At 35.9% G+C, this 13,877-nt stretch overlaps 1 protein-coding gene across 6 annotated transcripts in view; it reads right to left on the bottom strand.

Annotated features, from left to right (window-relative positions):
• The window catches only part of Ankrd17 (ankyrin repeat domain 17), a 136,377-nt gene that overhangs the window by 52,778 nt on the left and 69,722 nt on the right, over positions 1–13,877 (bottom strand). For 3 of the 6 annotated variants that reach the window (XM_087908884.1, XM_087908882.1, XM_048425130.3), the window contains exons 11-16: positions 10,036–10,123; positions 7,570–7,697; positions 7,206–7,349; positions 6,768–6,870; positions 4,619–5,371; positions 245–393 (exon numbers count right to left, since the gene is read on the bottom strand). In XM_087908884.1, coding sequence (XP_087765010.1) covers positions 245–393; positions 4,619–5,371; positions 6,768–6,870; positions 7,206–7,349; positions 7,570–7,697; positions 10,036–10,123 — 1,365 coding nt within the window. The remainder of the gene's footprint in view (positions 1–244; positions 394–4,618; positions 5,372–6,767; positions 6,871–7,205; positions 7,350–7,569; positions 7,698–10,035; positions 10,124–13,877) is intronic. The other 3 variants (XM_087908883.1, XM_087908885.1, XM_087908887.1) reach the window with 3 other exon arrangements.

Below are 13,877 nucleotides of genomic sequence, written 5' to 3'. Positions count from 1 at the left end.
ACTATGAAGGCCCCGACTGGCTTTGAACTCATCATATAATTCTGCCTTAAACTTCTAAATGATAGGACTAGGTGTGAGCCACCATGTCTGCCTTGGCAGTTTTTTTTATTAAAAAAATGGATTGTAAGTTTTAATTTTATCGGGGGTCTTTGACAATGCAGTCTAATATATTAGGATCACTAAAGGTTAATATGGAAAGGTGGTGGAATTCCACTGAGACCATCTCTCCTAACATGGAGCTTACCTGTGCATCAATATCAATGGCAGGGTAGATAGGTAGCATGGCTGAAGGAGAGATGATAGGACTTGGAGTTGGAGTCTGAGGTTGGGAAATAGAAGCAGCGATACTGTGGGTAGGAGTGTTTGACATTGCAGATGCTCTTCCACTGACTGCTGTTAAACAAAATAACTGCACTTAATAAGGACCAAACATTGTTAGGAATGAATTAAGAAATATTTCTTTAAAAAGATTAAAGAAATTTTTAATCAAAATGGTTGTAAGACACTATTATAACATTAATAATTAATTTTCTGATTTTTTTAAATTGATGGACAGCCCCAAATTAGAATGTATATTAAGTAATCCACTACCTATACAATAATCCATCTGAAAGAAAAAATTTTTTAATAAAAATAATCATAAAATTTTAATCCATAATAATCCTGAAAACAAAAATATTTTATGTGCTAAAATTACATAGAAAAGAAGTAAATGATAAAATACTTAAGAATAAGAATAAAAGGGGGGAAAGAAATTTTTTTTTGCCAACTTTATACCTCCTTGTACTGTAGAGCAAATAAAAGTTACTTCACTGTTAGAATGTAAGATTCAAGTCAAATTACTTCAAACATCACATATTTACTAACCACAACAGAGCAATAGTAACTTTGAGGGCTCTGGTGTGATAGTTTTTTTCAAGTGTATATATATATATATATATTTAAAAAAAATCAATCCTCACACAAATATATATTTTTTCTTACATTACGAGAGGAATAAAATGTCCCACAATCAACCTGGCAATCACACTGACTTAGAACAAAATTAGTATTAGGCTAGAAATAAATACATTTACACAGTCATCCTCCCAATATGGATTCATTCTCTTCTATGTAGGGATCTACTGTAATCTTATTTCACCCACATATATGATTTAAATAATGGCTAGTTAGGTCTGTATTTAGGGTGGGAGAATATTGCTAAAGACAGAGGCATAAAATAGACAAGATTATGTTAAGGGACTTTGTTCTCCCAATAACTCAATTCTGCAGCTAATGTGTGAACATATCTTCCTCTTCATCCACAGTAACTTTGGGATAATCATCTTTGAATAGAGTGCAGATGTGTGTTTTTCAAGTACTGTCAACTACACCAGACAGAAAACAATTATAGATTCACAGCTGAATCTGAAACCAGGCAAAATAATTTATCGTGCCAAGAATATTAGTGAAATTGATCTTGTAACAGTTATAAACATGACTATCAATTAAGAAATCTACTTTACATAAAATCTTAAGGTCAGGCACAAACATACACTGTACATTATAGCCACACACATTCTATAATCGTACATTTTTAGTTCACTTAAACGTCAAAAGAAACAAAGAACAACGACAACAACAAAAACAAAACAAAACATCTGAATAATTAAGGAACCAGATCACAAGGAAGGAGCAGGTGCTACTAATTATCTAAAGACAACAATACTATTTGATAATATTGATTTCTTTATAGATAAGGTTTCAATCTTGTAATCTTTATCTCCCAAGTCTAACTTAGATTGCAAGGATTACAGGCTCACATGAGCATATATAGATTTTAATATTAAATAATTTCTTTAAATATTCTTATCCTATATACAAATTTTTTTTTTAAAAATCACATAAAATTCACTGCTCTTAAGATAGATTCCATGTTTAAAAAGACCTTAAATTTCTGCTATTACTGGCTTCAACCTACCAAGTGTTGGAATTGCAGTGCACCACTGGTTTCAATGAGTGCTAGGGATAAATTCACTGCTTCGCGCTTACAACACAAACTCTATACCATCTGAGCTGTATTTCCTTGGCCTTTCATGATTTTTATTCTATTAATTTAAATGGGTTAAAAGATTGGTAGATGTCTACTTTTTAATTCACATTCCAACTGGAATAGTATATTTTAAAGAACCTACTGACATTAGCTCTCTTGCTCTGAGAGGTTGAGATGGGGTGTTTCGATCTTCTCATCTAAAGTTGATGAGTAAAACCTCATTTCCTTTTAAACTGTTTTATCAAGAGTAAGTGACTGCTCATGAGTCAACCGTTTACTACAGAGATTAGAGGAAAAGCTTTAAAAATCTAAGTCCAGAAAAAAATTTATAGTTCTAAAAATATTTTTTTTTCTCTTAACATTTTGAAATTCAATTTAGGAAAGGAAAACCACATGCTTGAAAAGTTTTAACAGCAGAAATGGAAAATATCATCAACACAAAACAAAGGTTCGTGTTAGGATAGGTTAAACAAATGCCTAGTTTTGATTTGGTGATTAAGGAAGGTTGAAGACTTGGCCAGCTAAGTATTAGAAGGAAGGAAACCTAACAAATGAGAACTAAGGAACAAAAGTGCTTGGGGAAAGAAGGCAAAATGAGGTTGCGTTACACAAGAAGTCCAAAAACAAGAAGTGGAAATGACCCTCAGTCAACTGAAAGGACAAGTTAAGATTAGAAATTATTCAAGCAATGAAAATACAGAAGAAAGTTGTGTGCATGAATGTGAATAGGAGTGAGATACTAGACAAGGGTCATCTGCAAGAAGACAGTAAGATTACTTTTAATTCTGTTCTTTTTCTGTTGAGTATGTTTCTCTACCCACAAAGAAGAGCATGATATAGCAGCATTTTAGAAAAGAGGAAATTTATCATAATCCCTAAAATCTTATGTTCATTAAACTAAAAAAGAAAAAATTTTATGAAGAAACACCTTGAACACATAGACAGAATTTCTAGAAATAAATGAATCAAATTTTAAAAAAAAGCTGATTTACAAACACCTGATAATTCTCATCAGAATTCAAAAGTTTTACAATCAGAAAATTGTTGACAACTATGCTCAAATACATCAGGTAAACTGAGAGCACATCAAAACAAACTTTCCAACAGTCATTGTATAGAACGCTCCAAACCTTCATTTCATCAATAAATAATACTTAACTCCATAATCCTTTGTTATTCTGATACAACAGAAAATTACGATTTAAGCTAATGGCCAGAGTCATGGTATCAATTTCGGATTTATAACTACTATGAGCTAATTGTCATACAATGTTAAAGTCTTTAAAGTTTATTAGATATCATAACCAGCTAAGTGATGATTAAATGGGATTTAAGTCTTAAAAATCTGTATTTATATTAAGATTGTTACAATTCTTATTAGTCATTACTAACAATTATCCTGGTGTAAGTTATATTACTCGTAGAATTAGCAGAGATTTTCATACCACATGTTACTGAGAAGAAACAAAAAAGGAGGAGCTGGGAAACTATACCAATTTTTGAAATGCAAAATCTACCTCACTACCTGTTTATCTCAGTTTCTGAATTATCTCGACCTAAAAATCTAAACGCTACAAAGCTTATTTCCTATAAAAAAAGAACCTTATATTAATGTATGACTGCCTCATAATAAATGTTTCTGAAAGTTTTAAAATTAGATATAGTAAATCATCCAGGTAAAGACAAATGAATAAAAAAAAAGGAAAAAAATCAAAAGAAAAATTACCAAAATTCAACAACTACTTACTCCCTTTACTCTCCCCTTTCCCTTCCTTATCAATCTTCCTTCCTGAAGAAGGAAAATTATTTTAGGTAACAGATCATTCTTTATGACCTATAACCCTATGAAATCTCACCCTACTATTACACAATTCATAAAAGTCAGATCCAAATAAGCAGCATTATAACTAGAATAGAAGACAATCTCTCTGGCTACACATTGAAAACATTTCATTTACCATACTGTTGGGGGAGCACGCCTTCCCATAATACAGTCAGAAACAGACTATACATTAATATTCACAGGGGATAAAAATCACTGACATACAGTAGAATCAGACTCTACTTGGCTGGTACTTTATTAATGCTGTAAACATGTTTCTTTCTTGTTGTTTGGTTGTTCTTAAGTAACCATCATGAAGTTTGGTACATTAGTATATAAAGTATTTCTTTTTATCACAAATAGACTTCCTAATATACCCTAATATCTTTGTTCTTCAATTTTTATTAATTTTCCTTTTATTGGTGTGAATACAGAAGCAAAAATGCCAAAACCCAACCCAGGGTTCTGAACTTAAAGTGAAAACAAAAATCAAAAGTAAAAACCAAGGTTCAACACACTGGTAAAAAACCTGGATTCCAAGCTCAGACAGTCAGATCGGTCATTTTTATTGTATGAACTAATCTTTAATTTGACCTGCAGCCATCTGAAACGATCTTAACACTAATAGTTCTAAAGATATAATGTGTCAAGAGTCCAAAAATAGTTCTCAAGTTGGGTAATTGTTAAAAAAAAATATTCTGGCACACTCTTACTCTCCTTAAGCAAATCATATTTGATACCTGCTCATAACAATATAAACCCACCTGCCATGATGTCATCCAGCGTGTCATTGAGGGTCTGAGCAGGGCTGGCTACCATTAACCCTTGTTGTGTTTCAGTGAGAATTCCTTGCCCCAGCCCTGCCAACTGTGCTTGGCCCAGTACTGGCTGTCCAACTATTACTCCTTGAAGTTCTGTAAGATTTGCGATGGACCCTGGAGGCAAGGGACCCGCTGCCAGAGGCAAAGCTTGAGGCATCGCCAGAGGCTGGATTGGTGCAAAACCCATCTGAGCAGCAGTCTGCTGAGGTTCATCTTTAAGCAAAACAGGATCCACTTGTTGTAACCGTGCATAATCTCCCTCGGACAGCTGCTCTCCAACCCCAACAGGGGAAAGTAGTCCCAGGTGTTGGCAAGACTGTTGCTGTTGCTGTTGAAGTTGAATTCTTTGAGCTTTAACTTCTAGATACTGTTTTTTCAGCTGCTGCTGAGTTTTCAGTTGTAACTCTCGTTCTACTTTCTGCAGTTCCTCCAGAATCTTTTGTTTCTTCTGAATTTGCTCCTCCCTCGTTTTGTTCAGCTCCTCAATCTTCTCCTTGGTAAGTTGGTCAGCATGGGCCAGCTCCAAGGACTGCAGCTGGGCATTTTTCTCTATGGCTTCTTTTATCCTCTGTTCCAGTTCTGTTAACTTTCCCTGAGCCTCTTCTACAATGCTCTCTGGAGACTGATTGGTGATGTAACCCTGTACATCCTGGCTGTTTGCTGGCAAATGGCTGTTGGACTTTTGTTTAGAAGCAGCTGTGTGAAAAAGAAACCCCCTCAGAAGTGCACATGAATGGCATCCTCATTACAGAGTTACTGTTGGGAGGTTTAGTGCCAACAGTTATGCACCAAGGTATCATATCCACGAAGGTGAAATATACTTTTAAGTCCACCTTCTCTATCATAAATATATAATGTATGTATTTTATGTGCATAGAGTAATCTCTGAAAGTAGAACTCAGAATTTATAAACACAAGGTTAAAGTAAGATAACAGAGGGAAGAAAGCTCACAACACCTAAATGGTGCAGTTAGAGTCAAGTCTAGCACTATGTGTAGGTATTTCATATGTCACAATGTAAAATCATAAGAGCAGAAAAATAAAGTTAAATTATTAAGGTGTAGAGAAAATTTAGATGTCTATATCAAGATTTTCCACACTTAAAAAATGTCTGTGCCTTTGATAAACACACACACATACACACAAAGAATGCCCAAACCACTGAGATGTGCCAAGAAACTAAAATCCAACTAAAATATGTCTTGGTTGGGACCTACCACCTTCAAGACTGACAAAGGAAGGAGAATTCACACAGTCACACAGCTACCTTGCCAACAGAGAACTGGGATTTAGTCCCTGATAGAAAAGTTGCTGGACTACGCCATCCTCCGTACCTTCTGACAGCCAGGGAGACAGGATGCTCTGGCTAACAGGTTTAGCAACCAACTGAAAAGGATGCCAAGACAAGCTAGTGGTTGTGACTGAAAAGAGTTGCTGGGAATACTTAGCATACTTGTTGGTAAAAGAATACAGGTAGCCAAAACCAAGATGCAAAAGTCACAGTTTCTTCAAGTAAAACTTTTCAAAATAAAAACTGATTCAAACTGGTAGGTGTCATGTTTGGGGACAATACTTAAGAACAGGCATGGTATGATATAAACAAGTAAAAAAATGGACCTTGGAATTCTAAGAAATAACAAGTGTATTTTATGATCTTTAAACTATTAGTTGTGGAAAAAGTGACCTAGTTAAAACCAGTTTTTTAAATTGAATTTGAATATTTGATCCAACTTCTTAATCTTTATGCCTCATGTCACTACAAAGACTTAGGTATGTCAAATAAAAATGATCAGAATTGTCATCCAACTGTATCCAGCTTAACATGAATAAAAATGACTACTCATTGGAGAAAATAGTGGATAATCAGAATTCCATCAAAAAGGAGCACCTGGATCTCCTGAGTCTCCTTACCTATCTTCTCTCCCAGAAAGTTGTTTTTCCATTAGTTTAAAACAACAAACAAACAAACAAACCTTTAATAATATCAACTTAGTAAATTCATTGTTGGTGAAAAATAATTTTTGTGGGGCTAGTTTTTGTATTCTTAATTTCACCTGGACATGTAAGAAAAAGTCTTAGAAGTATAACTGACCTTTATTCCTAACGGGAAGAGTGGTAGCAACATTGGCAGGCGGTTTGTCGGGCTCCTGAGGTGGGACAACCATGGGCAGTGCTTGAACTGGTACACGAGGTGCCTAAGAGAAAGGATGAGTTGTTTCTTTAGTACACAATCCATTATCACATTAATAACTTGCAGAGTTGTTAAGCGAACACACCATTTCAGACAATGACATATTTTTACATCAAATTATTCTCCAATTCTGATTTTTTTTGAAAAGTAGCTATGAATTCCAGTTATTCTAAGCACAATTTTAAAAAAGTAAATCATAATCCCATCAATCTAGATAAATGTTAGGGCAAATGTATATTGGCCTTGGCATAATTATACAAATTTCATCTTAATAAAAATAACATTATTTAAATGAAAATGATAGCTAAAAATATAAAATGCTTTAACCTTGACTCTTACCCTATTTAAATCGTGGGATGGGGGCGTTAGCTGAGTGACATCTGGTGGAGGGGCTGAAAGTAGATTATTAGGATAGTCTAAAAGATAGCAAACAACACTGGTATGGCCACCTTTTGCTGCTTCTATCAACATGGTTGAGCCATCCTAAAAGAACGAATAAAGAAAGGAAACACGTAAGCACATTAAGAAAGTTATCAGGTCTCAGGTGCAAGTATATTAAATATTTAATAGAAAACAGTATTTTTCTACTAAAGTCAGAGATCTAATACTCAAAATGGCATTATAAATACAAGTTATATATGGTAATATTATGAAGTTCAAGATGCGAAATTCATAAAGCTGCTTAACCACTTGAGTTACCTACTTTTAAACGGTGAGTAGGGTCTGCCCCATGAGCCAAAAGCAGTTCCACCACTGCCAAATGACCCCCTGCACAAGCCAGGGACAGTACAGTATGGTCATTATTAGCTGTGGTTCGATTCACATTTGCTCCTAAAACAAACATGGAAAAAATACATTTGTAGAGTGGTTAAAAAAAAAAGAAAAAAATTAAGAAAGATTTATTCATTTTAATTTATATGTTCATGTATGTATCTGTGTGAGTTTATGTGCCCCATATGTTTGCAGATGCCTTGGGAGGCCAGAGGACATTGGATACCCTGGAACCAGAGTTACAGAAGACTGTGAGGTACCAGATGCAGGTGCTGTGAACTGCACCCAGATCTGCCGGAAGAATGGCAATTGCTCATAACCACTGATCTATTTTCCTAGGTCCAGCTGTGGCAAAATTTTACAAATCATTTAATGTTCATGCATGCAAATATATATATATTTGGTGCATTTAGGACATAGCATGCATGTGGAGGTCAAAGGACAAGTTGTGGAAGTTGGTTGATTTTCTCTTTCTACCATGTGGGCTAACAAGATTTAAGTTCAAGTTATCAGGCTAAGCAGAAAGTACTTTTTCCCAGTGATACCCACTGACTCAATTCATTGGCTCAAGATTATAGAAAAATTAAAAATCATAAAGAGTAGAAAAGATGGTGAAATGAACCCTCACATGCTCATCCCCCAGCGCCTCTGACTGTCGACAGCCTCTCCTGTTTCCCAAAGCCTTCATTTTCAGGACAGCTCTCTCCTACACAGAACCATTCAAACGCAAATGCCACAGGCATATGTTACATTTCTCTTGTGGACACTTTAGTTTATACCAGTAAAGATAACACAAGGTTGTAGTATACCTAAGGCAATTACTACACTGAAAAAGGAAAACACAGGGGCAAGAAAGATGGCTCACTCAATGGCTAAAAATACTTGAAATTCATCGGAGGAATCCAAGTTTGTTTCCAACACCCACACAGAGCTCACAAGCACCTGAACCTCTAGTTTAAGGAGATCTGATGCCCTCTTCTGGCATTGACGGGCCCTGTAACCATATGTACAAATCCACAGACAAAAAAAAAAAAAAAAAAAAAATTGACACACACACACACACTCAGAGATCCACATGCTTCTGCCTCCCAACTGCTGGGATTAAAGATGTGCACCTCCATACCTGGTTACACAGACAACTTTAAAACATACTAAAAATAAAATCTTTTTTAAAGACAAATATTTTCTTCAATAGTATAATTACATAAAAAAAAACCCACAATGAACAGAGAAATATCTAACATTATTTTCCCTCTATTTCTCATTAGAAAGTATCAGAGGAAAGAGTATCATACTTTTGCCCTCAGTTACATTCCTGACTGTGCTGGGTAAAGTGCCAACTGGAAATTGCAGGAAGAAAGTGGAATCAAATTAATTAAAAATCAACCAAAGGCGGGAGGTTAGTGGTTTATGTCTTTAATTACAGCACTTGGGAGGCAGAAGCAGGTGGATCTTTGTGAGTTCAAGGCCAGCCTGGTGTACAAGAGCTAGTTCCAGGAGAGCTAAAGCTACACAGAGAAACCCCATCTCAGAAAAAAGGGAAGTTTTAAGTCTATGACTTCCTTAGTATTTCTTGTATTGCAGAGTAGGCATTTCCAAGGTACATATGGCCCTTCACTAGCAATCATTTCTGTTCATGTGTTAGTTTGAGAAGTAGTATGTTTAATCTGCCATAAGAGTAAAACAAATTCTTGAAAAACAATTTTAATAGAGTTTATGTGGTAAATATTGAAGAAATTATTTAAAAGAAACAATGTGTTTATTTGGTCATGAACAGATTGAAAAGAATAATTGCTGAGTATGAATGAAAATAGTAATGTACATTGATGTGTATCACAATTTAACTCTAAATATTTTTTCTTTCAGTTAAAAATCATCTCACTGAAAAAATTAAATAAAAAAATACAAGAAAATTCATTTCACAGTTGCCGGGTGATAGTGGTGCACGCCTTTAATCCCAGCACTCCATAATCCCAGCACTACAGAGCTAGTTCCAGGACAGGCACCAAAGCTACAGAGAAACCCTGTCTCAAAAAACCAAAGAAATAAAGACAACATAAAGTAAGACAGGTGTTGGCCCCAAGTTCTACAGAGGCAAAAAACAAAAACTCAATGTTTGAAAACAATGTCATATTAAACAAACAGAATAGGAATTAAACATACACTATTTTACACTTTTTAAGAAGTATTTCTTCACAAGACTGCTACTTGGTGTAATAGCCTCTTGTAGTTCACAGTTGTCATATGTTTTATGAGCCGTTTATTACTGTTAGGAGCATCCCTTCTCCATGTCACTGAACAACTAGAAAAAGCCCTTCAAAGGTCAAAATGTCTTACCATAGTATCACGCAGATAGTTCAGAAAAAGAAAATAAAAAGTTTCTTCTACGTAAACTTACCTTTACTAATTAAGAACTGCACTGTGCAAACATGACCGGCACGTGCAGCTTTCATTAAAGGAGTTCTTCCACCTTCAGATTCATGTTCCTGTTATAAAACAGAAAGACAAAAACAAAGTAAAAACCCTAGTTGTATAATTCATACTTAATTGCAAGGGGGTACTTAATTATTCTTAACATAAAAATAAAAATGAAAAGTAGATTTAATTCTCAACCCAAGTATATTATATATCATGTAATGTGCAAATTAAGAAAAATATACTTTCAATTAAAAAGTTGATATGCACTTTATTGCAATAATTTAAAACCTAAAGTAGGGAGTGTAATGGCCTGCTCTGTCCCTTTAAGAGACAAGCCATGCCCACGCCCTCCCCTGTCCACCAAGGCAGGCTGATCTTCAGCTTCCAGCCTGAGTCTCTTCTTTTCAACCTCTCCCAAGAGGCAGATTATCCCTTGCTCCATTCTCCCCACTTCTCCCTTTCCCCCTCTTGTCTCTGTCTGTTTCTCTCTGCTCTTCTCCCTTCTCCTCTTCCCTTCCATAACCCACTAAATAAATATCCAACCTGACTCTGCATGGCGTGCCTATCCATGTCTCTTTCTCTCCCTGCCCCGGACCAGCTGCCTTCAGAGACATGCGGCTTGGTCTCGTGGCATGCCTATCCATCTGTCTCTCCCTCGCTGTGGAACTAGCCGCCCCTCGTGGCCCATTGCAGCCACTTGGGAACTACCTGGAACTGGCTGCTCTTGGGACCCACTGCTGACTGCTTTTGCTTGGGCGCCTGGGATCTGCAGCATTTTTACTTAATCCATTACAGGAATGTTAGTAGACAGCAATGAGACTAGAAGCCCAGCATGCTAACAGACTAGCTTCAAAAGAACACTGAAGCCTGGCGGTGGTGGCGCACACCTTTAATCCCAGCACACTCAGGAGGCAGAGGCAGGCGGATCTCTGTGAGTTCGAGGTCAACCTGGTTTATAAGAGCTAGTTCCAGGACAGGCTCCAAAGCTACAGAGAAACCCTGTCTCTAAAAACAAAATAAAACAAAAAACCTGACAATGACACGTCACCTAATTAATAAAGCTGGTAATTATTCATTTCTCCATAAAAATGATTGTAAAACTTGAACACTGGATAGTCAACCTGTTTCCCCTTTTAAAGGTGAAGAGTACCAATTCTAATTAGTCTTAATAATAAAAAACCGGAGTCAGAATTTAGGGGGCGAAGTTGAAAGTTCAGAGAAGCAGTGTAGTCAGCCACTAGAAAGACTTCTTACCTTAAGCAATCCACTGACTGAAATGGTGGTGTTCCTTGTCTCCTCCTACCTTATCTTCCTCTCCACCCTGCCATATCACTTCCTGTCTTCACTTTCCTTATGCTGGGATTATTGAAGGTGTGTGCCACTACCAAGCTTCTATGGTTAACTATGGTTAACTGGGGGCTAGCTCTGTCCTCTAACCTTTAGTCAACTTTTATTCGTTACAGCACAAACAAAATATCACATTTTGATGGAAATAAAATCAGGAAGGCAAGAAACAGATCAGAAAATTTAAGGAAAGTAGGTCAAAGCAATTTTGATTCTGTCCAAACGTCAGAATTATATGATATTCTCAAGGTATTAATAGATTTTAAGAAACCTCTTAACATTGTTCCTAACTCACAATATGTAGTGCTATTTCATTGTATTTTAATAACTGGCCTGAAGATCAGAGACTAAACCAGTCACACCAGTAGGCATACAGACCAGGCAGTTGTGGCACACACCTTTAATCCCAGCAGCCACAATAGTTTGCTATGGAAGCTGGGCAGTAGCACCAGAGAGGACTATAAAATGGGAGGAGAGAGGTCTCAACCTCAATCTGAGAGTGCGTGGAAACAGGGCCACCCACTTTAAATAGAGAGGTAAGAGCCAGTGGCTGGCTGCTTTGCTTTTCTGGTCTTCGGGTTGAACTCCAGCATCTATCTCTGGGTTTTAATTATTCATGCTACAGCAATATGCAAAAAGAGTTGTTCTGCATATTGAAACTGCAGAATTTATAGAAGATACTGAATTGACTTTATTATTTATTCTTATACAAGAAATAATCAAAAATAAGAATCATCCCATATATATGTAATATACATATACATACACACACCCAATCCCATATGGGTCTGCCAGGCCCTCTAGCACAGGGTAATGAAGAAATTGATCAACTATTGAGGAAATATGCTGGAGACCTCAGAATTTCACAACAATCATCATGTCAATGAAAAGATTTTTAAAAACACGATTTTTTTTCATCCCTTGGCAACAAGCCAAGGAAATTATAAGGAAATGTCCTAGTTATTCTTTATAGAATGAAATTCGATTACCTGCAGGAAGAAACATAAAGGATACTCTAAAAATTGGTATCTGGCAAATGGTTGTTTCATTTTGTAGGACTTGGAAAATTAAAATATGTATATCATACCATCAATACCTCTTCAGGATTTCATGGAAGACTGTTTTTAGTTCTGAAAAGGATGATTCTGTATTCACACACGTGCTAGATGCTATGGCCATCATGGCAATACCTGTGCAAATTAAGACTGATAATGCTCCAGCATATGTGTCTCTAAGAAAATAAAAGCTGTTTGCTTATTACAATATAAATTATATTACAGGTATACCACACAAGCAGGCATAGAAACATCAATCTGAACTCTAAAAGATATGCTAGATAAACAGAAAGGAGTAATAAAGACCCCCAGAAATGGATTGCATAATGCTTTAAATTTTCTAAATACTAATAAGAAAGGAACAACAGCTGAGGAGAGATATTGAATAATAGAAAAAAAATCTACAGAATTAAATCAGCCTTTATACTTTAAAAATGTGCTGAACTTAGACTACAAACTAGGACACGTGTTTCATTGGGGAAGGGGGTTTTGCTTGTTTCCACAGGAGAAGAAAAGATATGGATATCATCAAAATTGATAAAGGTTCAATTTGAGCAAGAGAAATCTCTTAATTAGAAGAGATAATAGGTCATCAAACAATGTGGCCGTTCCATCCAAACTAACCTAAAAAACTAACAAATTCTTTTCATTTGATCAGATCAACCAAAAGGAAGCACCCCAAAATTAGGGTTGGGGAGTGGTTTTTGTGTCTTTTCAGGAGAATGAAGGGATCCAGCTAAGGAATCGGAAGGCCAATGGACAAGTAAGAAATGAAGAAGAAATCATCCAGAAAAAAATGCTACAAGAAAAGGATTAAATTGGCCCATTAGCATATCATATTTCTAACAGGATAAAATGTCATGAATCTTCCCAAATGTTTGTTTCTGTTTTTCTCTCCAGTCATATAATGCAAAAAGACTTTTTGTAGTCACAGTACATTTAAAAAATTACAGCGGACTCTGAAAATGGAGAGTGGCTCTTTCCTTCTCTAAACCCAAGATTTTTTGTTAAAAGGAAAATTCCAAAATCTGTCTTATGCCAGAAGGGCTGTATCATGAATTATAAAAACCCAGAGATAGATATTAAGGTTCAACCTGAGATCAGAAAAGTAAAGCAGCCAGTCACAGGCTCTTACCGCTACCACAGACTGACAATTCTGCACCCATGAATCCTCAGATTGAGAGGAAGACATGTCTCCTCCCCGTTTTATATTCTTCTCTAGTGCTGGATTAATGGTGTTTGCAACAACTGCCTGGCCTGTATGTCTGACTAGTACGGCTGTTTTGCACTGATCTTCAGGCAAGCTTTATATAATAAAATAGAAATAATATAGCACAATAAAGAGACACTTGTAATGGGACAAAAGAAACCAAAATGTAGGGAGCATTTTATTGCCATTAATCTCATAATACTTTGATTTTAT

Source organism: Myodes glareolus, chromosome 8, assembly GCF_982192425.1.
Source record: "Myodes glareolus chromosome 8, mMyoGla1.1, whole genome shotgun sequence".
NCBI classification, from domain to species: Eukaryota; Metazoa; Chordata; class Mammalia; order Rodentia; family Cricetidae; genus Myodes; species Myodes glareolus.
The sequence above is the reverse complement of the archived record's forward strand: the minus strand, read 5'-3'. Positions and strand labels throughout refer to the sequence as shown.